Below are 25,265 nucleotides of genomic sequence, written 5' to 3'. Positions count from 1 at the left end.
AAGGTAAAAAAATAAGTTGGATAATTTTTTTCCTAAATGGAATTATAAATCTTATCTACACTACAGTTAATGGCGATAATCATGGTTATTTTAAAAGAATTAAAAATAAATCAGGTTAGCTCAAATTTTCAGGTCCATTCAAAATTTCATATTTTTGCGTAAATAATTGATATGGATGTCATTTCATGATAATTTTCTACCCCAAAGCACATGGCAATATAATAAATTCACACACAAAGTCATTTTATTTGACGCAGCACATAAAATCAAATACATCATTTATACACAATTTCATGTCATTAAGGTCTATAGTATTTCAGGTCTTAAGTATGTCCCGTATACCGATCCCGATACAACGGAAAACTCCGAAAATTTTCGAATATATTATAGTCTCGATAAAAACGCGTCTAACACCACAGTCTATAACCAACTTTTCATTTACGAGTAAAACAAAAAATATACAATATTTTTTAAAAGGCATAAAACATATTTCTACATGCAAATTTACTTTTAATTGATAAAAATGAGCATAACATTAATTCATTAAAAAAATCAAAGGCCTGAAGGGCCACAATGGCGTCGAGTTAAAGTTAATTTGAAGAGTAAAAACCTAAATAATTTTTTAAACAAATGAAAAGCTGTCAATGTGACAGCTAACCGGGTTTTCTTTTTATATGTGAACTGTATCCATAATTTATGTCAACCCATATCCTATTTTGCTAAAAAAAAAAGACTTAGTTCAAAAGCTGGTATTTTTTTCATAAATAATCAGAAATAAAAATCCTAGATATATGCACACCTCTGATACATGTACAATTAATCTGCAAAAGAACAACTTTTTATCTATAAAACTGTAGGAAAAGTTATCCGTACAATGAGGTTACCCTATATGCAATATTTTGCTAAAAATTGACTAACTTCAAAGCTGGTATTTTTTTCACAAATTATCAGTAATCAAAATCCTAGCAATATGCACACCTCTGATATATGTATAATTGATCTGCAAAAGAACAACTTCTTATCTTGAAAACTGTAAGAGGACTTATCCGTACAATGAGGGTACGCTATATGCAATATTTTGCCAAAAAATGACCAAGTTCAAAAGCTGGTATTTTTTTCACAAATTATCAGTAATCAAAATCCTAGCAATATGCACACCTCTGATATATGTATAATTGATCTGCAAAAGACCAACTTCCTATTTTGAAAACTGTAGGAGGACTTATCCGTACAATGAGGGTATCCTATATGCAATATTTTGCCAAAAAATGACCAATTTCAAAAGCTGGTATTTTTTTTCATAAATCATAGAAAATAAAAATAAAATATTTAAATAAAAAATGTTATTTATCACATAACTAATAAAATTACAATTCATTAAAAATTTGCTCACCTAATTCTTAAAAAGTTTTGAATTTCAATTGAAAATTTAAGTTTAATATAGAAATTTCTTAGGAGTTAAAAAACGTTTAGATTTTTTTTTTCTCTATTTATATGGAAATAAATATTAAAAAATATTATTGTGTTTAATTCTATATATTGTATACTGCTGATAACCACTCTGTCTCTTATTATCAATTTCATCTAAAATTCACAAGGGTCCAAATGACACGGTCCGAAAAGATCAGGCGTAGATAAAAGAAAGCACCCATTCACATTGTTTACAAAGTGAAAGTAGTTCACTAGTTGGTTTAAAATAACTTTTGGTTGTAGATGTACTTATCGCTCGATTAGGAAGTTTTGTTCCTACAATTAAGTTCAAACATTTGTGCATTGTCAATTTTCGATATGGATACAACATAATCTATTTTGCAGGCTAGTACATTTCATAACCAAATTGAGTATGTTAGCCCAGCTATCGCTGTGTCTCGGTGCTAATGTATTCATCCGCTGAAACCGAGACATGTTGCTTTCAATAAAATGTGAACATTTTTAAAGACGGCAACCATTTCGAATCTGCAAACTTGTTTTGTTGACGTACAGTTCTGCTCGAAATTGAAGTATATGTCATCTATTTTTCTTCAAACACATACGAAAACTTTGCACTCATTTGAGTTGTTTGGCTCCTAAAAATGTAACTTCCGGACGTACGATCCCTAGATGGCTTTCGAGCTTCGCTCGACGCCATAAAAAAAACTATCCCGCAGTTCTAAACGCAGTTACAATATTTAAATGTGTATCAAATAACGGACCGCCTCCTGGTGGCCCGTAATAAGAATCATTCACTCTGTGTTACTCGAGACAGTGCCACTTAAAAAAACATCAGGCCAAGTAAAAATTGTTGTGTTTGCCTTTCTAGATCATCTATTGGAAATTGTACAGTTGTGGGAGAAGTACTGCAAAGTAGACGCAGTTCTTTCTTTGCGAAGAACGTGTGCATTGGTGACATTTTATGCCAGAAATGCAGGAGGAAGATTTATAGATTAGAAAAAAAAATGGGGGATGGGTCAGTTAGAGTTTTCCGTCCCCTTGCCATCACGGCATCAGGAAAGTCCCCTTATACAAAGGATGCAGCTGTTATTACGGAAGAGAGTTTATGCAGTTAAATGTACAGTGAATGTTGATCTGTAAGAATTGAATCATTGTAGTTATGATCCTATACGGGAATGAAGTAAAAAAACAACACATTGTTTACCTTTTTAAAAGGATATTGTATCAATGTTTTCAATAGAATAAAAGAAAATTGATGCATAAAACGACCTTTGAAATCGCGTCAAGCGAGACTTTCGAAAGAAGATGGGTGGATAAGGCGTGTAAAATGCCCATACGCGGTCGGACAGGCTACTGAAAAATTAAAGTATCAATAAATCTGATGGGTTTTTTTAAATCATTGAAAACAATATATATTTAACGAATTATTGATTTTTAACCTATAGGTATGTTCAATACTTGGAATATGTTGACTCAAACAGGCGTGTACGTATCAAAACCTGCAAATACTGTCATTTTTTAGAACTTCAGGGCATTTTCTTTTATAGAGTGGGTCTTTGCTCCATATTTTTCTCATAGTCTAATTCAGGTCGATTGGAAAACAAACCGATTTCAATCACCAAAAACGTGGAGAGATGACCCACTATACATTAAAAATATCATTTTGTATCCCAACAATTGAACGTTTTGAAAAAATAATAGAAGTACGGTAGTTCGTGACCTTAGTCACACATGATATTTAAAAAGCCCACTTTGTTGTGTCTGAAATGGCTCAGTGGTTAGAGCACCTGGCATAAGCTAACCTTATATATCTAGGGTTTTTATGTTACGGGTTCGATACCACCATAATTTCCGACAATATTTTTTTTTCTTATTTTTTGTTAAATATATCAAAAACTGACTATAGTTAGAAATTTTGCTTTTGCAAAGTTTTATTATAATATATTTGAATAAATTTAATTGGGGAAACATAAATTCAAAATTGTATTTCACTACTAAACCGAATGGGCATTTGCGCCATCTTATTCCCCCATCTTCTTTTGCTTATATGTCCCTTCTTGTAAATAAACGCAAATAAAGTACATGTATCGTTTTATAGAAAGAACACTGAAAAAAAATTAAAAATAATAATGAAAAAAAAAGCGTCAATAATTCATAGTGCCACCGTATCGGACAACGACTGTGAAACTTTTTTTTTTCAAATCACTATACGTTATGAGAACTAAAACCTTATTGCTAGCGCTCTCGAGCGCTAGCAACTACGTTAGTCTTTTTCACTGGAATACGCATGCTCGACTCCATAGTAGGGAATTCTGGGAGTACTGTACTACTGTACATAAACTGTACCATTTTGTAGTTTTGTGTTTTATTGTACATGTCGAAAAGTAACAGTAGCTTATGTCTTATAATGCATAGTTATTTTCAATATTAAAATAAATAGCTAGCTTTATCTTAAATTTCTTCAAGCTCGGAAAACAACTTCGGATATATTTTCCGAGCTTGACGGAAAGGCCCGAGAAGATACGATTGCAACAAAACAGTACCAATGGTTCTTGAAAATTTTCACTTCGAAATTGAAGTAGATACATAATGATTAAGACACAGTCAGTGAGCTACATGTATGTCATGCCTCTAGATTAACAGTTCTAAACTGAGACCCCACTCCAGTACACCACTTTGCCTTCCTATTTAATTAATCGATTCAGAAATATAAACCAATGTTTTAGAAATCTGCTTCTGTGTCTTATGATGGCTACAGCGCTAGCTCACCAATCTTTTTAAAAGATAAGCTTGTAGAGTTTACTGTGTATGGCCTAAAATCAAGAAGTGGAACGGAAATCGATATGCTTTTTGTAAAGTCAGAAACCAATACCGGTCCTATATGTGAATTCTTTTGTCATATACAAGTGATACTTTTACTCATATCATATTGAGTTATTTACAAGTATATACATGGTGATGGTTTTTACTTATATTTTTGATTAGAGTTATTTCCCTGATATTATATTACACAATGTTTCAAACATTGACAAAATATCAATTAAACAACATAAAAACTAGTACATGTATATTCCTGGTATTTAGATCTAAAAGCAATGTTTTAATACGTATGATATATGCCTAACGGAGTTCTGTATGAAAAATATCAAACCGTTTAGGCCCTATTTAGTCTCAAACTATCTGATTTTATTTTCAGAACTGTATTCGGCAAATATCAAATATAAACAATTGCTCCATGAATATATTAATGTTTTCAAAAAGGTCAAAATCAAATAGACGAAAACAAGCAAACAAACAAAACCAAAACAACAGCCTACATAACTATTAGATGACCAGGTCATCTCTCTCTCTCTCTCTCTCTCTCTCTCTCTCTCTCTCTCTCTCTCTCTCTCTCTCTCTCTTTTTTTAACATTCAAAAATTTAATTTGTCTTCTCCATTATAATCAAATGACTGTTGTTTACCTCGCGTAAACTTGTGTGACTTTTATAAATTTACTCACACTTGATTGAAATGACAAATGTTATCACGTGACATGTTAAAGAGCTATAAAAATTAATGTTACCGTATTGACAGGCACATCACTCTCTTTTACTAAGGCCCACCTATTATTTTCATCTTTATTCAAAAATAACAAATGGCTAAAAACCAGGATAACTTTTATGTGTAATATTTTCTTAAGAATAGCGATAATTCCTTTATCCCCGCAACAGAAATGTGTCAGAACTATGAAAACTGTTTTAGCGGTGTCGTTTTTATTTACTCGTGTCTGAAAAACTATCAAAATTGATGTAGATTCACATTATTCATTACATAAAGAGGGGGCCCCAGAGAGTAATTATATACAGCATATCATTCTTTAATTTTTTTGTACAAGTACTTAATATTTAGCGAGACATTTCTAATGATCAACCAAAATTTCAGCGTCAATCGTAGAATTATAAGCAAGATACAGGGCTCACAATTCTGCTAGGTTTGAGTCATATTTTGTTCACATGAGTTTATTACATTCAGCTTCAGATTTTAAAATGGTATTTCCTATTTAGCATTTAAAATGGAAAAAAAGAATGGCCTCAGATCTGTGTAAAACATAGAATTGTGAGCAAATCTCTTTATCTTGCTTATAATTCGAAGCTTAACATTCAAATATGGTTAGTAAATAGAAATTGTAAACATAAGAAACACGAACTATAACAAACAAAGAGCAAAATTCATTTTTCAAAATGAATCATATACATGTATAATTTGTATATATTTCATATTTCCGTCAGCGATATTAAACTCTATTTAAACTGAATGAACTCGAGAAAATCCGAATTACCGATAGAATTAATAGTATTTCAGTACTTTGTTAATACATCAGATTTTGCTTAATTTGCGCAGATAAACAGTTAACTGTTTGATTTACCGAAGTCTCTATTTGATTTGATACGTGAAAATAACAAAATACAGGCAATAGTTCGCAGGTTACAAAAAAAAGAATCATAAATAGGCCTAATGAAAACGAAACGAAAATCAAAACAAGCTAACAGCACCATCATACGTGAAATTGCCAAAGCATTGAAATATTTAACCTCAGTTTACTTCACAAAATCGGCACCAATGTTATTTGCATGTTTCAAAGATTCCCTTCGTACGCGAACTGTTGCACGACAAACAAATTCATCATTGTCAGATCGACCCGTTTATCATATGTCATGGCTGCTTTAAACAAAGAACCTCGTTTTAGAAGTCAATCGTTACTTATCGGGCCTATCCGGCAAGCGTCCGAGCTTGCCGGAAAGGCCTGAGAAGTTGCGATTGTTTAGAAGTATGGAATACGAGTCTTGGTAAAATGGGTAGGCAAACCCGGGCCGGGGCAAAATAAAAGCCGGGGCAGATCTTTAATCGTCAATTCCAAAATTCGCATTGTTTTGCAGCAATATTTACAGTGAATACAAATATACTGGTCCTTAACATATCCTGAAAATTTTAATGAGATTGGCAGATTAATAACTGCCAATCTTTTGTTTTGCCCCGGCCCGGTTTTGCCTACCTATTTTATCAAGACTCATGGATTACCGAACCCGAAGCTATAAACTGATAGAAACACGCCTTTCCTTTAATACCGAGCGCAGCGAGAGGCGGGCAAAGCCCGCCTCGCGAAGCGAGGATTAATGGTAACACGTATATATAAGAAAATCAGTGAAAAATGAAAGTTGAATCAGGGGTACTAAGGCCAAAAAAAATTTCTTCCAGCCCTGGGCGCCGCCATCTTGGCAGCCATTTTGTTTTTAAAAAGTTAGTTCGATCATTGATTGATCAGTACTTATCGAAGTTTGTTGCCCCTAAACTCGATTAAATAAGTTCCAGTGTTTCAATAGAAGGTAATTCGAATTAAAAGAAATTAAAATGGAAACCAGATAATTTTCAATAGTACTTCAATCAAGAAACACGACATGTTCTATGTATGTCTTATCAAATTATCAGATGGAAAATAAAAACATTAAGGTCAAGGAACTGATCTTTTAGATACCGAATAAAGTATTTAATTTTAATATGTTTTACGGTGCTACCGTTCTGGCGAGCGCAGCAAGAATTACGCATACCTTGCATCATTGTCAACCTAGTGTTATTTAGGTATCAACAAATGTCAAAGAATGTTTGAGAGAGTATTGCTGTACAATAAGTATGCCAAAGGTACTAAATTTAATGGTTATGATACATACAGCGCAACCCCCTACCCAGAGAGAGAGAGAGAGAGAGAGAGAGAGAGAGAGAGAGAGAGAGAGAGAGAGAGAGAGAGAGAGAGAGAGAGAGAGTGCCCGGTCCCTGTTTGTAGGTTGTGTAATTTCCCACTTTTAAATTTAATGGTTTGACTATAAGCGATATCTACATAATTTTTTAAACTGTTTATTTTTTCATTTTATTCCTTTTTATTTAGTTCAAAATGCCCTATTGTTTATTTCCTTCCTACTCATATACTTATCTGCCTACTCTACATGCATGCACAATTAGCTTGAAAATTGATCGATATGGCAGTAAAGTATGGCTCTTGCTAGTATATATTTATATAATCTCTATATAAAAAAAATAAAAACAAATCATATGTCAATGAGGCAGGTATTGCGGTCCATACTGAAATAGCTAGTACACTCATTACAGATGTTTGATCCACCTCTAAATTTATCGCGGGAAATATAGCGCGAGAGCACTGTGACGTCATCCATGACTTTGTTCGCGTCTTTGTTTACGTTTCTCGACTCAATACGAAGGTATGGAAGCATATATTAACAAATCTTTTGAGTCTCGCCAAAGCATATGCGGTACTCAAAACGTGTCTTCAAACTTTAAGACACCGTAAATTACGAGTTAAAAATCGGCCATTTTTGGCATAGCACCACGGGTGAAAACATTAGAGAGCATTATGGGACGTAGAAAAAAAAAGGTTTAGCTCGTTCTTTTTCCCGTGCACACTGGTTCTTAGAGCTCGCTTCGCTCGCCGGCGCTGCGCGCCGGCGAGCTGCGCTCGCTATTACAGCGGCATTCATATGAATTAAATTGATAAACAATGAAAGAAGAAATAAAAAATAGTTCGGAATAACGTTACTCTCTTCGGCTATTTCCGAAGACAAAACTTGAACGTTTTACGTCTGAAATATGACGTCACAATGTAGACTGAGCACGCGACGTTTAGTTAAACCTTGGCTAATGATTTGAGTAGGCAACCAGGCGGATCCTACTTTGTGCGTTTCAAATAAATTTTATTCTACAAAAATCAAACTACCCTGTGTTAAATCTGCGCTCGGTCCAACGGTCACACCGTTTACATATTACCGAGCGCAGCGAGAGGCGGACGATTAATGGTAACACGTATATATAAGAAAATCAGTGAAAAATGAAAGTTGAATCAGGGGTACTAAGGCCAAAAAAAATTTCTTCCAGCCCTGGGCGCCGCCATATTGGCAGCCATTTTGTTTCTAAAAAGTTAGTTCGATCATTGATTGACTAGTACTTATCGATGTTTATTGCCCCTAAACTCGATTAAATAAGTTCCAGTATTTCAATAGAAGGTAATTTGAATGAAAGGAAATTAAAAAGGAAATCAGATAAGTTTCAATAGTGCTTCAATCAAGAAACACGACTTTTTCTATGTATGTCTTATCAAATTATCAGATGGAAAATAAAAACATCAACGTCAAGGAACTGATCTTTTAGATACTGAATAAAGTATTAAAATTTAATACAGCGGCATTCATATGAGGTAAATTGATGAACAATGAAAGAAGAAATAAAAAAAATTGGAATCACGTTACTCTCTTCGGCTATTTCCGTAGACAAAACTTGAACGTTTTACGTCTGAGATATGACGTCATAATGTAGACTGAGCACGCGACGTTTAGTTTAACTTTGATGAATGGTATGAGTAGGCAACCATGCAGGCGGATCATACTGTGTGCGTTTTAACGAGGCCGGGTCTAATTTATATCTAATTTTCTGATTTCATCACACAAAAATCAAACTGCATTGTGTTAAATCTGCGCTCGGTCCAACGGTCACACCGTTTACATATTATTATTATCGTAATACCTCAGATTTGAAACAGAATTAGCCCATAATTTTGCAGTTTATATTTTCCTTTCCATATAGATTATTTATGCTAAATTACATTGAATTTGACTCAGTAGTTCTTGAGAAGAAGATTCTAAAAAATGCACCCCCCCCCCCTTTTTCTACAGTTTCGAGGTTTGCTCCGCTTTGAATTAAGATCGGTCTTTCATTTTTGCAATATATATTAATTTTGCCTTCTCATAAGAATGCTTTGTGCCAAATGGTTGAAATTGGCCAGGCGGTTTTAAAGAAAATTAAAAATGTAAAAAGTTTACAGACGGACAGACAGACAGACGGACGACGGACAAAATGTGATCAGAATAGCTCACTTGAGCTTTCAGCTCAGGTGAGCAAACGAGGTAGTGTTGAATACTTCAGAAAAAACATTTGCTCCGAGGGCCGAAGGCCCTTACAAATACCTAAAAAATACCTAAAAAATAAGTAGCTGGGACATCCATGTAACAACTGCTGATTGAATAGTGAAGATAAACGTTAACTAAATACAATGGGTGACGTCATAAAAAATTTTAATGGAGGTTCTGAGATACTGAACAAAGTATTCAATTCTATTACCGCGGCATTATATTAATTAAATTGATAAACAATGAATTTAAAGAGGAAGAAAAAGGTTCGGAATAACGTAACTCTCGTCGGCTAAAGTGTACGATTTACGTCTGAAACATGACGTCATAATGTAGACTGAGCACGCGACGTTTAGTTAAACTTTGGCTAATGATTTGAGTAGGAAACCAGGCGGATCATATTGTGTGTGTTTTAAATAAATTTTGTTCTAAAAAAAATCGAACTGCACTGTGTTAAATCTGCGCTCGGTCCAACGGTTTACATTTTATTAATTAAATTTAAAAACCATAAATGTGCTGTAGTTTGCACATACACAAAAAAGTCTTTTTTGTTAAACTAGCTAGACTGCAGATTCGTCCATGAAGTCCAACTAGCTAAACTGCAGATTCGTCCATGAAGTCCAATTTCTTTTATATCATATAAATATCTACTGTGTTGAATATCATGAAAAGGAATATTAAAAAGTTCTTGTTCAATTCACATGTGTAACTGATGAAACATTATGTACATACACATGCATCAGCACGTAACATTTTCGCCGCAAATTGTAAATCATTTTATTGATAAAATATGATTTTTATTTTTAAAAAATCACAGTGTTTAAACCGGTAGGTGTGAATATGTGTAATAGGCAAAAAATTACATAATCCTACTACACGAAAACTGTGAAGGAATCCTCACTTTGTGGAGGCGGCGTCGATATTATTTCGATTGCTTTCATCAAAAAGTCAAGCGGGGCATGGGTAACTCCCATCACACCCTTTTCCGGTGGTACATTGTTTATGTCCGCTGGCTCTAATTTGAATCTTTGGATTATCAACGTCACAAACAAAAAGAGTTCCATCCTTGCTAGTACCTCTCCGGGACACATTCGACGACCTAATCAGAGTTATAAAAAAGTGTGTATTACGGAATAAGTTCAATTTCTACCCAATTTAAAGGATATGAAAATAACTTATGGCAGTTAATACGAAAGCCGAGAAGGATCATTCGAGATTCGAGATTCAAAATACGAGATTCGAAATACGAGATTCGAGATTCAATATCTAAATTAACCAATCAAATCATGGATCTGAAACCTGTATCCTAGCAACATCAAACTGTTCTAAATAAAAATCATTCGTAAATGCTCTTTCCTACAAATAAATGTCTTAATAGCTCTTATATAGTGGTTATAAAATGGTTAAATTAACATTGATGAATTAACCCCACACAATATAAACAATTAAATTAGAAATAACACTGTTGGCTTTGCGATATGGAAGGGAATTACCGCCAAAATTCTATGTATCTTGCTTTTATTCTTATTATGCTTACTTCTTTATTCTTCATTACATTTACACTTGCATGTCACTTTATTGTTTTCATATTCATGCTTATCCAATTTCACTTTGATTCTCTTTGATCCTTTATTGTTTGTTTAATTTTATGTTGCAATATTCTCTTCTTATTCGTGTAAATTCTTTCTTTTATCTCTGTTACAAACGTGAATTCAAACACGCAAACCATAAAGTACTTTCAATAAAGACGAATACAAGTTGCATGAATTTAATGTTGCATTATGACGCCAGGCGGCAGTGTGCGCGCTACAATTGCTGCTCCCCGAAAAAACCCAACGTAGCTAGCTAAATGTGGGATGTTTCGCACCATGACATTTCGCTCCAATGTTTATATGTTCAGATCAAGAAATGGAGGGGAGGTTAATGTACTAAGGGATAATCTATAATTTTGTTTGCCGGGGATGGGGTGGGGGGTAGGTCGAGTTCTATTTTCAGTAGGTTTACAATGTGAATTTAAAAAAGTTTAAATTTTCAAGGGTGGTGGGGTGACTGGACCCCCCTCCTAAAATAAAAAAAATTCTAAGTCTGCGCATCAGTTATTTATATGAGACGATATAATCTTACAGTTCTCATAATTAGCACCCGTATCATAATTACCATCATCGCAAGCTTGATATGGAAGTCGGTCAATTCAACTATTCATTTAATCAAGACGACATGTATGAGGTTTATGTCTTTAAGTTACATGTATCATAGCTTAAACACCTTCAAATCTAAACATGGACCTTCAGTTACATGTACATGATTTATATTAAAATAAAGAAACCTACAATAAGCATGGCTGTGAGTGATACATACACATTTTTATCACTTCAAAAATCTGTGTAAATAAGAAGCATACATTATAAATGTTTTGTATTTTGGAAGAAAAAAATATTTTATTTAGAACTTTATATAAGAATTTTTATTAAGATTTGATTTAGATTTTAAACCAAAACGTATAAACAGTCATATCGATATCACATACCGTATTTTAATCTCTTTGAATTGCCTGGTTTGTTTTCGTTTACTCATTGTGTTATTAATTCACTGATAATTTAGATTCGTTAATTTTACCGCGTTTACTTCTGCGACTCCACCGTTCTGTGCCGAATCGCAAGAATATAAAATCGCGTGCACCAAACGTAGTTTTCATATCACAAGTTCAAAACTTTTAGAAAAATAAGTGGGATTTTGAAACCTGCAGTTGTAAGTTTTTTAACCCGGAATTTCACGCGGATATTAATTCATCGCACTTAATCAGGGATACACAGTACTGTAGCCTAACGAGAGGTACATAGTGATTCATGCAAGTGATCATTTTCACACGTACTAGAGTACAAGAAAAGCTACTACTAAATATTTCGTACCCCAGTCCTTTTATTGTTTTTCAAAAACATCTTTAAATTTGGTTTAAATTTATTTCTATTTCATCTACATGTTCCACTGGTACCTGTGGACAGAACCGTGCATCATCCCACCTCTTTTCACCTCAAATGAAAATAAAGTCCTGCATGTCGACAAGTACTCATGACATGTTCCTCTTCTAAAAATTAAGCGTTCCTGCAAATAATTTGTTACTGCATATATATACGGTACATGTACATCATTGCATTGCGGATCTAGAATGAGATCAGATCCACCCCCAATGGAAAATTCACACTTATTTAATCAACCAATAAAAAAAATAATACAAAATTATCTCTCAGACCCCCCCCCCCCTCTGATTTTTTAGAACCCGCGCGGAGGCATTTTTCATGTACACAAAAAAATCCGTATCTTTTTAAGTCTGCGTATATCGTGGCTTGCTTTAAGTTAATTATATTAACATGTATTTCATATTCCTATACTAAGCCCTTAATTTGAGATGTTTTCACGAATTTATTAATTTATGCCATTTGTTAGTTTCGTTTTAATAAATCTTCGGGAGCAGCAATTGTAGCGCACACACTGCCGCCTGGCGTCATAATGCAGCATTAAATTCATGCAACTTGTATTCGTCTTTATTGAAAGTGCTTTATGGTTTGCGTGTTTGAATTCGCGTTTGTAACAGAGATAGAAGAAAGAATTTACACGAATAAGAAGAAAATGTTGCAACATAGAATTAAGCAAACAATGAAGGATCAAAGAGAATCAAAGTGAAATTAAATAAGCATGAATATGAAAACAATAAAGTGACATGAAAGTGTAAATGTAATGAAGAATAAAGAAGTAAGCATAATAAGAATAAAAGCAAGATACATAGAAGTTTGGCGGTAATTCCCTTCCATATTGCGAATCTAAGTGGTTTTGTTTGCCCTGTATGTATTTCCCCCCGAACAATTTTAACCCGAAGTGTATTCGCCCCAACTGTGTAAAAATCGGCTCGCGAAGAAAGATCTGTTTAATCTAAATGTTTTAGCTAGGAAACGAAACGCAATGAAATAATCGACATGTCAAAATATAGGTTATGATAAAGTTTTAAACCATAGAAGATATAATGATTTTCAACCTCAAAGACAAAAATCCAGATAAGAATGGTATGGCAATGCCATTGTCGATATGAGAGAGAGAGAGACAGACAGACAGACAGACACAGAGAGAGTTTCGTAGTGTCAAATGCAGTTTTGATTTAGAATTTGAAATTGATTTGATTTGTTACAAGCATAAATAGACAATAATTAAGCCTCTAAAAGGAGAAAAGAGAGGAGGTAGCTAGGGTAGGGCAGACCAACTAGCAAGCTTTAATTTTAACGGTGTTAGTGCACCTCTCTCTCTCTCTCTCTCTCTCTCTCTCTCTCTCTCTCTCTCTCTCTCTCTCTCTCTCTCTCGCTCTTTCTCTCATCACCTAGCATTTCCTTTTCCGTGAGGGGGTTTGGGGTATTTGTGATGTCTTACATTAGCTAGCGAAAATGATAAAAAAAACATGAAATTTTCTTTAAATTGTGTGCGGATGTTGTACTCCAATAATCTGTTTTCAGTATATACATTTCAAGGGGGGGGGGGGGGGACTATAAAGTCCTAATTAGTTTGCCAGTTATTCTGTCCCCACTTTGTTTTCTCTTCGTTTTCCAGGTTTTTTTTATTTGGCTCGGCAAATTAATATAAAACTTTCTGTGTAGCTCCATAACGATGCACTGTAGATAAATTATGAGTAGTTTTACTTTTGATAAACAGGTACATATCCGTACTTGATTTTTAAATTGACTCTTATAATCGGATTTAATATTCCAATAAATATAGGGTAGGAAAGAGTAGACGGGACTTTGTTGCGCATATCCTACTGTACCATTCATTCAACACAGGTATTAGCACTCATCGAGTTCGACTTGCTTTCCTTTTTTTCATCCACTGGATTTAAAGCTATTAATTTTTGAAAATATTTTGAATTTATGGCCTGATTATATATAAATAAGAGCTGCGCTGGTGCATCTATTTACCCAAATGGACCAAAATATAACCAATGAATCTAAAAAATTTGACAAAATTAGTTTTAAACGTACGACTCTTTTTCAATTCTAATCGGGTATGTCCTTTAGAAAAATCTTTAACCACACACATTTTAGCAAATAAAACGACAATTGTTTCATTTTTTATTGGGAGGGAGGTGGTGCCGGTAAAGGACATGTATTGCTTGTGGCAGTTGTGCTATACTCTCATTTGTTAACTTATAGTAGGTAATACTACATATTGATATAAAATGAAAGTTTCAAATTACACTGTACATAGCTTCTATCATGCATTTTGACCCGTGCGATAGTTTAAAACAATTTTCAAAGCATTTAATGTAATTCAACCGATCATTTTTGAAATTTAATTTTCTGGATCCCCGCCTGATACGTCAGCCTTCTTGTATATTAGAATTACATGTACGTTGACCATATGTACACATTAACTTAATCGGCTATGTTATGGGACGATAACATTTTTTATCAATGTTTTTGCAGGATATGTAACAAATAACAGTCTATTTGTTGGTTTTTGCACTGATTATTTGAGATAATTTGCCGCCATCTTTTATGCATTCCACACACCACTCTGTTCTGAGTGTATGGCGACAAATTGGTAAATTTGCACCACTCACCCCTTGTAGCTTCATCCTGATTACATTTTATCTGGCTAAGTGTAATGTAGTAGTATATTAAATACACACATCTTTGTTTGCAGTGCTTATTTACATCTTTAGAGATTTACTTACAAAAAAAGTAAACATTTGTATGACTTATATGTAATTATTGTCAATTTTGGTGCGGGGGGGGGGGGGTAGGAAACTACAGAGAAACTTAACTTGGCTGTGTAACATATGCTTTTATTCTTTCTTGTTGATATATCAATGAATGAATTATAACAAAATACATGTACAAAAATTAATTTTGAAATATTTATGCACAATCAAAGTTTTAAAAAGTTTTACTGTTCTCTGCACAAGAAATCGGCAATGTGAACATATTGGCACCCTATCATCCCTACCTTTAATTGTAGAGAGTAGGTATCCTTCTATATTGAAAACAATTCCAAAGTGAGACTCATAATAAGTTGTTTACTGAGGAAAAGGAAAAAAAATTGTATTTATTAATAATTCCGTATAATGTGATAATATCTCAATGATTTGTTTATAATCATAGTACTAGTGTATCACTGTATGCATACATAAAAACGATAAGTAATGCTTATATTTATTAGTGAAACAGGACAGATTATTTATATTTAGATTATTTAGATACATGTACTAATCTTCATGCGGGGATCTAGAAAGGAGGGGGTCAGGGGATCTGGACCCCCTCCTCGGGAAAATTGGAGCTTATTAAATTTACATAGTAAATTTTTTTTAAAATTGGCCTAGGACCCCCTACAGAAAAAATTAGCTACGCTTATGAAGTTCTCTACCATAACCGCATTTTTACACAAAAGGGGTGAATGAACCCGGGTTTTAAACTATTACTGGTGGTGAAATACCCCAGGGTTCAAACGCATCAGGTGGAAATGCACCAGGGCAAACAAAATCACTTAGATCCGCGAAGCACACTGCATTATTACTAGTCTACTTAGATATTCTGTGTAAAAGTAAATACACATAATTATTTAGTTAGGTAGGGAGAAGTGAACATAGCATTTATTAAGAGCTATTAAGACATTTATTTGTAGGAAAGAGCATGTACGAATGATCTTTATTTAGAACAGTTTGATGTTGCTAGGATACAGGTTTCAGATCGATGATTTGATTGGTTAATTCAGATATTGAATCTCGAATTTCGAATCTCGAATCTCGTATTTCGAATCTCGTATTTTGAATCTCGAATCTCGAATGATCCTTCTCGGCTTTCGTAAGATAACGCTTTATATATCACGTTTATCAAAACAGAAATTGAACATACTTAGTAGTGTGCTTTTGATTAAATGAATGATGAAAGATGTGGAAATTCACGTGTTAATTCATGAAGGTTGAACAGTTTTATATGCGTCATTGTGACAAAATCAAAAACGTTTGTACATGTATATATATATATATATATTTATTATATTAACTTGTCAAATAATTAATGCGTTTACTTTAATAGAAAAGTTTGAAGTATTATCAATTTTATTTCATTTTAACTTTTAAAAAAATTGGAAGTTAATTTATATATTTATCCTATGACGTTACAGTGCAAATTTAATCTTGAATACATGATTTCAAATTGATGAACGAGATAAATACCTATTAAGTGACAGAACACAAAACTATCATTTACTGAATCCTGAAACAAATACACACAATGTATTACTCGAGTACCCAAGGATACCATTTTTAAGACTTTGTTTAAAAGAAATTAATTTATAAGATCGAACAAAAAAGGCTCTTACCAAGAGAAAATACCAAAACTTTTTCGGTGTTTTGAAGGCTTCCTTTTTCATCTAAAAATCTCTCAGGTTTAAAAGCATTTGGATCTGGGAAGATTTTTTCATCAAAAAAGGAGGAGTACAAGTTTTGAATGAGAAGAGCATCTTTTGGAATTATAAACCCATTGTAATGGAGATCCCTGGATAATCCGTGAGGAATAGAGAATGGACCAATGGCTCCCACTCGGAGTGTTTCGTGTATGACCGCCTCGCAGTATGGAAGGCTTGGTTTATCTTCCAATCTCGGAAAACGGGAAGTACCAATGACGTCATAGACTTCTTTGCGCATCTTCTCTTGTACTTTCGGATATCGGATCATGAACAAACAAAACCATCGAAGGGCGGTAGCGGTTGTTTCAGTTCCAGCAACAAAGAGTTCATTTATTATCTTCACGAGTTGATCCTCTAATAAATACAAAAGTATACAGAAACTCTCATTGTTATAGCTACAATGTAATTTATTAATGCCTAACGTTAAATCATGAAAATAGGCTTTAAAAATCAGTAACGTCGGAAGAAAATTGAAAGGGGACGGGGGGTTAGACTCATCAGAAATCTTAACAAAATAAAAGGGAAAAACAAGGATTTTAGTTATGATTTTGTTTAAATTTGCTAAAAAAAACAAAAAACCCAAAAACGTTTAGAGGGAGGGGGATACCCCCCCCCCCCCAACCCCGGTTCCGACGTCTATGAAATTGCCATAATAAAATTTATTGATGCATTCAACATAAATGAGCGAGCTGTTGCAAATATCAAGAAACTTAGCTAAGAAATGATGCGTTTTCAAAGTACATGACCAAGCTGTTAGATGTACAAATAATAAAGTATACTTGTCCTTTTTGGCTTACCATCAAATGTTGTATTAGGATTATTCTGCTCAGATTTCATCCTCTTTAAAAAGACGTCAATGAAATCTCTGAGGTCGTTTTCATCAAACGTTTGTTCGTGCTCCTTTACGAGCTGTCTGAAATGGCTCTCCGCAATTTCTATGTTTGCCAGCAAGTTTTTGATTCGACAAGGATCTCCAGGAATATACCTTACAAAGGGCAGCACGGTGGCTACTAACATGACGTTCTCGTTTGTTAGATTCTGATTCACCGTATCCAAGAGTCTACAAAAATCCAGGTCGCCGTGATCATATCGTTTACCAAAGTTAATGGAGCACATGATGTTGGAGATACAGACATTAAGCAAGTTGTGCACGTTGAATGATTGTCCTTTCTTTGAATGAATTTCTTGAACGAACGCTTCTAATTCCTCTATTATCCTGGACTCAAAGCTACGTTTTCCAAACCCAAATTCCCTCAGAGCGTTCAGGGTAAAAGTTCTGTGTTCTTTCCACAGCGCTCCTGAGGCATTGGCAATTCCTAAAATAAGAATAAATTGGTATATAAAAATTAATATAAAACGAAAATAATAGGAAGAAGTTTTTTCATCAACGTTTGTAAAAGTGTCCTCGGGCAGTGAAGTCTTTGTATTGCATCATTAGAATACTGTAGTGCATGTATTATAACTTGTGTCGGGCTCGAACATCGGGTTCGGCGTACTGTATATCTGCTGCATTGAAAGTCTCAGACGTGCGATTTGTCCCCGCGGCTTCGTGGTGCAATTGGACCCACACCACACCATGTACACAGTACCACAATACAATCATTTGTATCTTGCTTTTGGTGTCCGATATATTCTTAAACCGTTACAGTTAATGTACACAGTACAGAGAGACACGTCATTTATAAAAAAATACTTTGTCCCGAGTGTTTGCTTCCACCACTTTTCGCTTGATATTTCAATAATAGTAAATACCTTTGTGCTTAAACTACGTTCATCCACTAATATGAAAAATGTCCAGATTATCTGTTTTGAAACGCCCCTTCTACCGCTTCAGGTTTCAATACACATCCCAAAATTAAAAGTCTACGGAGATTTTGCATTGCATCAGCCATTAATGAGCCCGGATGATAACGTTCAAAAATTGCGCGAGGTATCCCGAGTACTTCCGAATGGAGAAAAGATGTAAACATTTCCCTTTATAAATCTCCATAAGAAAATTGTTTTCGTTCTTGTGAAATTTTATGACTGAAAAGGGATAATTGTTCAATGAAGATATCTTGGATATATTCCCTTTCATCGATTTCAATTGTATTTCTTTCACAGGTATTATATGTGTATTTTTATTAAAAATCATCAAAAATTGATGGAAGCAATAACTTGGGACAGACTCAGTATAGATACAATTTTATCATTCCTCTTTCTTGGAAGATGATACTAGTGTTACAGGTTTTACTTATAAAAATAACGCCTGTTGAGGGTTAATATATTTATTGTAGACACAGTGACAAGTGATGGTGGTTGGAATTAATCAAATGATAGAGAACTCAAAGAGAGAAATAGTCTGCTGTCAAACTTTATGTTGTAAGTCTGATACAGGTCATATTACATGTTACCCTCGCGATGACCAAACAAAGGCGGCAAAATATCATATTAGTCAGATCAACAAACCAACCACAACAACCCTAACAAATATCAGACCAATAAAACTTATGCACACAATTGTTTACCAAATCACTGCCCCTGGGGTATAGGCCTATATACAGGTGTGTAAAGGTACAGGGTGGATATAAGTGTGTGTGGTGTGTATTTAAAATGTGTCTCAGATTTGGTTTGTTTTATTTTAAAATTTATAAACACAATCTATATACTTATATTTTAAATAATAAGCTATTCATGATATTCATGCTATTACACTAGTATACAGAGTTTAAATATGTAATAAGGGATCATTTTTTGAGTATTATGAGGTGATAATTTTGGTCGGGGCGTGATCAAATCCAATAAAGCCCGAAGGGCTTTATGATAGATTTGATAATTTCGGTCAGGGCGTGATCAAATCCAATAAAACCCGAAGGGCTTTATGATAGATTTGATCACGCCCCGACCGAAATTATTACCTCATAATATTCAAAGAATGGTTCTCTAATATTACTTATATTTATATAATTTTAAGCCATCGTACGATTAAATATTTAAATATAAATAAGCAAACCCCGCTGGCGCCTCAATTTGGCTTCATTTGTATTATGATATATATCGTAAAAAAAAAAATTGGAAAATGTAAATATACTTGTTGAAATCGGTTATCTTTGCCATAATCATTATTTAGCTTGCAAAATGGCGTAAATAAAAATACCGGTATGTAAATGTATTTCGGAAACAGCGATAGTTTTTTTAAATGGCTTTTTCGGAAATCTTAGTACTTGAACATAATATTATTTCAATGAGGATGTTATCCAAAAAGTTAAAGTAATGATAGGGGCATGACTTACGAAGGAATGTGAACTACATGCTCTTCCCTTCTTACCGACATTTTATCAAATAAGAATAAACATTTACGTTTTTCATCACTTTTTGTGTGTAATTGAGTATTCAGAGATTTATGTAAATATCAACGGTCAAATGCTTTCTTTGTTGTTTAATACGGGCAATGAATATTTTCATTGCAGAAAAATTTTGTTTTGTATGCAGTGTTACAAACTTTCATGAAACACATGAGAAAGCATACCATTGTTATATGGAGGGTAATCGTGTTCAAAAATCCAGACATGTAAACTTGTAAATCCGAATATGTAATCGTGTTGGTGTGTGAGTCTGAGTATGAATATGTGTAATTCTGATCGTGTAACCTATAAAACTCAGGGATGAACACTTTAGAGTTGACCCCGCAGGCCTTCAATCTAATTTTCCCTGCAGATGCTAATTGCAGCTGTAAAATGCTGTTTGTTATTTACATGTAACTTGCCACTATAATACTAACTTTCTATCTGTAGTCTTTGCATTTGTATTTCCGTTTTCTGAAATATCATGGCTGACATGCTGCAAATCAACAAATGTAAAGTCTACAAGTTTGTCGAATTTTGACATGACCATATATGGAAACAGTGACGTCACCGATAGAAAAAGGCTAGCTGCAGGTAAAGGCATGCCGTAATCGCCGGAATATGGACGGAATAAATATAAAAAAAAATACTGTATAAGGATGGTCTATAATCATAATATTTCTGGATAACAACTTTTCTTAGAAAGTACTATTTTTCGGAAAGTTATCGATAAGAAAAACAAAGAATATAAAGAAATATATTGGTTTTGAGATTTTGATTAATATGAGACATAAGAAGCGCCCTTTAAAAATAAATAAATAAAAACTCCAAAGATATTAAGGTTAACTGTCGTGAAATTAAAATGTGTTTAAATTATTTTTTAAAATGTTTCATTTTGCATTGTCAGCAATATGTAGGGAAAAAAGCCTATCATGCAGGTGAAAATTGGCATTTTTTAAAATTTCAAGCAATTAATACGGAATATGAGCATGACGTCATGAATGTCGGTTCAATACAGACTCACTTTGTGAAATTGGTTGATAAAAAAATCCCGGAGAGCTATTATAACATAGGCGTCGGAACCGGGGGGGGGGGGCTAAGGGGGGCTTAGCCCCCCCCCCCCCCCCACCCCACTTTTTTTGCAAAGTTATACCTAACCATTAGAAACATAGCATGATAGAGGGTTCAGCCCCCCCCCCCCCCCCCACTTTTTCTCGCAGGAAAGATTATCGTTCCTAAATTTACTTTGAAAGATTGGTAAGTTGGATTCAGAAGCATACTAGTCTCCCCCCCCCCCCCCCGGATTAGGAATTTCTTGATTTTGGAAAAAAAAATTAGGGTATAGAGTAAGTTTTTTTTCTTTTGGAAGTACTCCCCCCCCCCCAAACGGATTAGGATTTCCATGATTTTGGGAATTACTTTTTTCTCAATATTTCTGAGGATTAGTCAACCCCCCCCCCCCCCACTTTCAATTTGCTTCCGACGCCAGTGTTTAATACAGCTTTACAGCCACTTGTGAACATGTACTGTTTGCCATAAGCAACTATAGTCTGTCCCAAGATATTTATGCAGCACATTTAGACGATTTTTTAATTAAAATACACATACCTGTGAAAGAAGTGAAATAGTTGAATGAGATAATTTCCAAGATAATTTCATTGACACATTATCATTTTTCACTCGGAAAAACTCACAGGAATAAAAACAGATTCCTTACGGAGATTTATAATGGGGAATGTTTACATCTTTTCTCCATTTGGAATACTCTCGGAATACATCGCACAATTTTTCAACGTTATCATCCGGGCTTGCTGCAATACAAAATCTCCGTAGACATAACATTTTTTAGCATTGTATTGAAACCTGATAAGCTAACAGGGGTGTTTCGACTGAGAAATCTTGGAAATTGTTCCAAAAAAGTATAAAACATGTATAGTTACATACATTTTCCGCAAAAAATTAAAAATAACAAGAGAAAAGCTGTCAATGTAACAGCAAACCGGGTTTTCTTTTGTGTGAACAGTATCCATACTATAATCCATTTGTCAATCCTGAATTGATAAATACTACCTATCCAAAGAAATGGGGTACTCTATATGCAATGTATTTGCCAAACAATGACCAAGTTCAACAGCTGATATTTTTTGACAAATTATCAGAAATCAAAATCCTAGCAATTTGCATACCTCTGATTTGAATAAGTCTTATGCAAAAGAACAATTTCCTATCTCAAAAACTGTACGAGGAGTTATCGGTAGAATAAGGGTACCTTTTTGGCAGCCACTCACCCGCCAGCCATTTGCCCTTTTTCAATAATCGAAAAACCCCGTTAAAATTCTCGCTAAAAATTCTTAGAAGTCAGAAGCAATGAAACCTCACGGCGGTCTCCGAACCTCATGCCGCTCAAAATATATTTTTACCCCCTTAAGAAATTTCATGATCCGTCTCATTTCTAAAAAAGAGTACGCATTTACTTATATTCCAGTTTAAATTACATGTCAAATTATTTTAGAGAAATAAGATATTAGGCATTTCTTTTTAACCCTTATCATACAAAACCATGAGAATTATATTACAGAAATTAGCGCATTCGTCACATCGGCGACTATTTTTATGTGCATAATTCCTGTTTGGTCCAGTTTCAATCATACCTAAAAAAAATCTAATAATAATACCGGTATTTTCGATAGAAAATAGATAAGTGTCCTTCATTAAAAGCTTATTGCAACATTTAAGCTGAATATTATGTTTATGATTTATCCATTCCGGCGATTACGGCATGCCGTTTCCCCGCAGCAAAGCAATTGCCATATAAGGTCATGTCAAAATTCGACAAACTTGTAGACTTTACATTATGTCAGATGTGCTATTGCCGAGTCTGAAGATACAAATGCAGAAACTGCGGATTGAAAGTGTGCAAAGTTGAAGGTTTAATTAACTGATGAAAGCAATAAAGCTGCGAATTGTGCATCATGCGAAGGAACTTAGTCAAATCTTACACGTGTTTATGCCCGAGTTTTATAGGTTACACGATCAGAATTACACACATTCATACTCAGACTCACACACCAACACGATTACATATTCGGATTTACAAGTTTACATGTCTGGATTTTTGAACACGATTACCCTCCATATTGTTAAAGAAAACGCAAAATAATTGCAACTGAGTGCAAATGAAAATGGCAGGCGGGTTGTGGCTGCCCAATCTAATTAAAATCAGACTTTTCATCTCGCTCTCTGTTATTTGTAACCAGCGAGATGAAAGGTCTAATCTTAAATAGATTGGTGACTGCCAAAAGGGTTGTCGAATTTATTAAGGTCTGGCTCGTGTCCGTTTTGAAAAAAGGTGTATCGTGCATGCAACAAGTGTTCTAAAGTTTAATTCGAATGTAGTACATGGCATTAAGAAAACCCAAACACGCAACGACGAGAATGAATTGATTTGATCATTCATTGTCATGCAAGGCCCTAAGAGTTCAACAGAAACAGCAAACGAGCACACTTACACGGATACAAAAGTTTCGCATTGAAGAAACTCCTTGCTTAAATACTCGTACCTTTGAATTTTCCAACTTCTCTTGTGATGAAAATATCAGGCCTTGCAGATGACACATCTCCATGTTTTATGAATATTTCTCTCAGTGTATCATATCCACTGACAACAACAATCGTCTTGGATCCAGTGACAAGGCTAAATACGTCCCCGTATTTCTTCCTATATTCCTGGAACTTATCCAGCATCGTCTCCGGATTCACACTGAGAAGATTCCCCAGGAACGGGACGGTGGTGGGCCCCGGGGGTAGGGAGGCATCCCTCGTCGTTTTCTTCCACCAGAAATACAAGACAACGACAAGAACCACCAGACAACCAAATATCATGATTGTAGCGGCTAGCTCACTACACTGGCAAAACGTATTGTCATCACTGCTTCAGACATCATGCAGTTCGCTCTCACAGCTCACAGGTTGTTTATTTATATGCTACTAAAACTTACTTAGAGGCCAGAAATTTAATCCGGAAAGGGTTTATAAAATACTAGTAATAATCCCATAATCCCGCGAACTTCTGAGTTTCCTTGAAGTGAAAAAATAAACCACATCACATGGATAAAATGATAACGATAAATCGGAACGTGGTTGATTATATGAAAGCGTATTATATATGAAAGCGTATTAGTGCCACATTTGGTCTTAACTGAAAAGAAGATGGGGAAATAAGATGGCGCAAATGCCCATTCGGTTTAGTAGTGAAATACAATTTTGAATTTATTTTTTCCCAATTAAATTTATTGAAATATATTTATAATACAAGTTTGCAAAAGCACAAATATTGTCTGTAATTTTGGTGGTATCGAACCCATTACATAAAAACCCTAGATATATAAGGTTATCTTATGTCAGCTACTCTAACCGAGCTATTTCAGACACAACAAAGTGGGTTGTTTAAATATTATGTTTGACTTTGGCCACGAATTAACGGACTCGTATTATTTTTACAAAACGTTCAATTGTTGGGATACAAAATGATATTTTTAATCTACAGTGGGTCATCTCTCCACGTTTTTGTCGATTGAAATCGGTTTGTTTTCCAATAGACCTTATTTAGACTATGAGAAAAATATGGAGCACAGACCCACTCTATAAAAGAAAATGCCTTGAAGTTCTAAAAAATGACAGTATTTGCAGGTTTTGATACGTATACGCCTGTTTGAGTCAACATATTCCAAGTATTGATCATATCTTTAGGTCAAAAATAAATGATTTGTTAAATATATATTGTTTTAAATGATTTTAAAAAAATATCAGATTGATTGATACTTTAATTTTTCAGTAGCTTGTCCGACTATGTATGGGCATTTTACACGCCTTATCCACCGATCTTCTTCGTTCGATTTTATTTTTTTCAATATGCAATAAAAAAGCAGCAGCCAGACAGGTCACAGGGACACCATTCTATAAAACAAACATCAACAATAGTGTTGGTCATATCGCCTCGTCAATCTTTATGCAAACCCATTCATCTTCGTATCTCTATAGAAGAAACGAAAAGCTAAAATTCTCAGCTGTTCGTACATGCAGATTAGAATTAAAGTTCGTCCAATCGCGAAT

The 25,265-nt window shown here is 34.3% G+C and overlaps 1 protein-coding gene across 3 annotated transcripts; it reads right to left on the bottom strand.

Annotated features, from left to right (window-relative positions):
- Positions 1-226: 226 nt before the first annotated feature.
- LOC105340978 (cytochrome P450 2B4) lies at positions 227-24,304 on the bottom strand. 3 transcript variants are annotated; one of them, XR_004601619.2, is made up of 5 exons: positions 23,714-24,304; positions 17,628-18,146; positions 16,744-17,184; positions 15,370-15,442; positions 10,343-10,480 (listed from the first exon to the last, which is right to left on the bottom strand). XR_004601619.2 is itself a non-coding variant. In XM_034469877.2 (5 exons), the coding sequence occupies exons 1-4, from the start codon at positions 24,033-24,035 to the stop codon at positions 16,624-16,626; spliced, it is 1,296 nt and encodes a 431-aa protein (XP_034325768.2). In that variant the 5' UTR covers positions 24,036-24,304; the 3' UTR covers positions 10,369-10,480; positions 16,598-16,623. The 3 variants fall into 3 exon arrangements, 2 of the variants coding, with proteins under 2 accessions (XP_034325766.2, XP_034325768.2); XM_034469877.2 differs by lacking the exon at positions 15,370-15,442 and adding an exon at positions 16,598-16,637 and having other exon boundaries at positions 10,369-10,480; XM_034469875.2 differs by lacking the exon at positions 15,370-15,442 and having other exon boundaries at positions 227-10,480; positions 23,714-24,302.
- Positions 24,305-25,265: the final 961 nt, after the last annotated feature.

Source organism: Magallana gigas, chromosome 6, assembly GCF_963853765.1.
Source record: "Magallana gigas chromosome 6, xbMagGiga1.1, whole genome shotgun sequence".
Lineage (NCBI taxonomy): Eukaryota > Metazoa > Mollusca > Bivalvia > Ostreida > Ostreidae > Magallana > Magallana gigas.
This window is presented reverse-complemented; position numbering and strand designations above follow the sequence as displayed.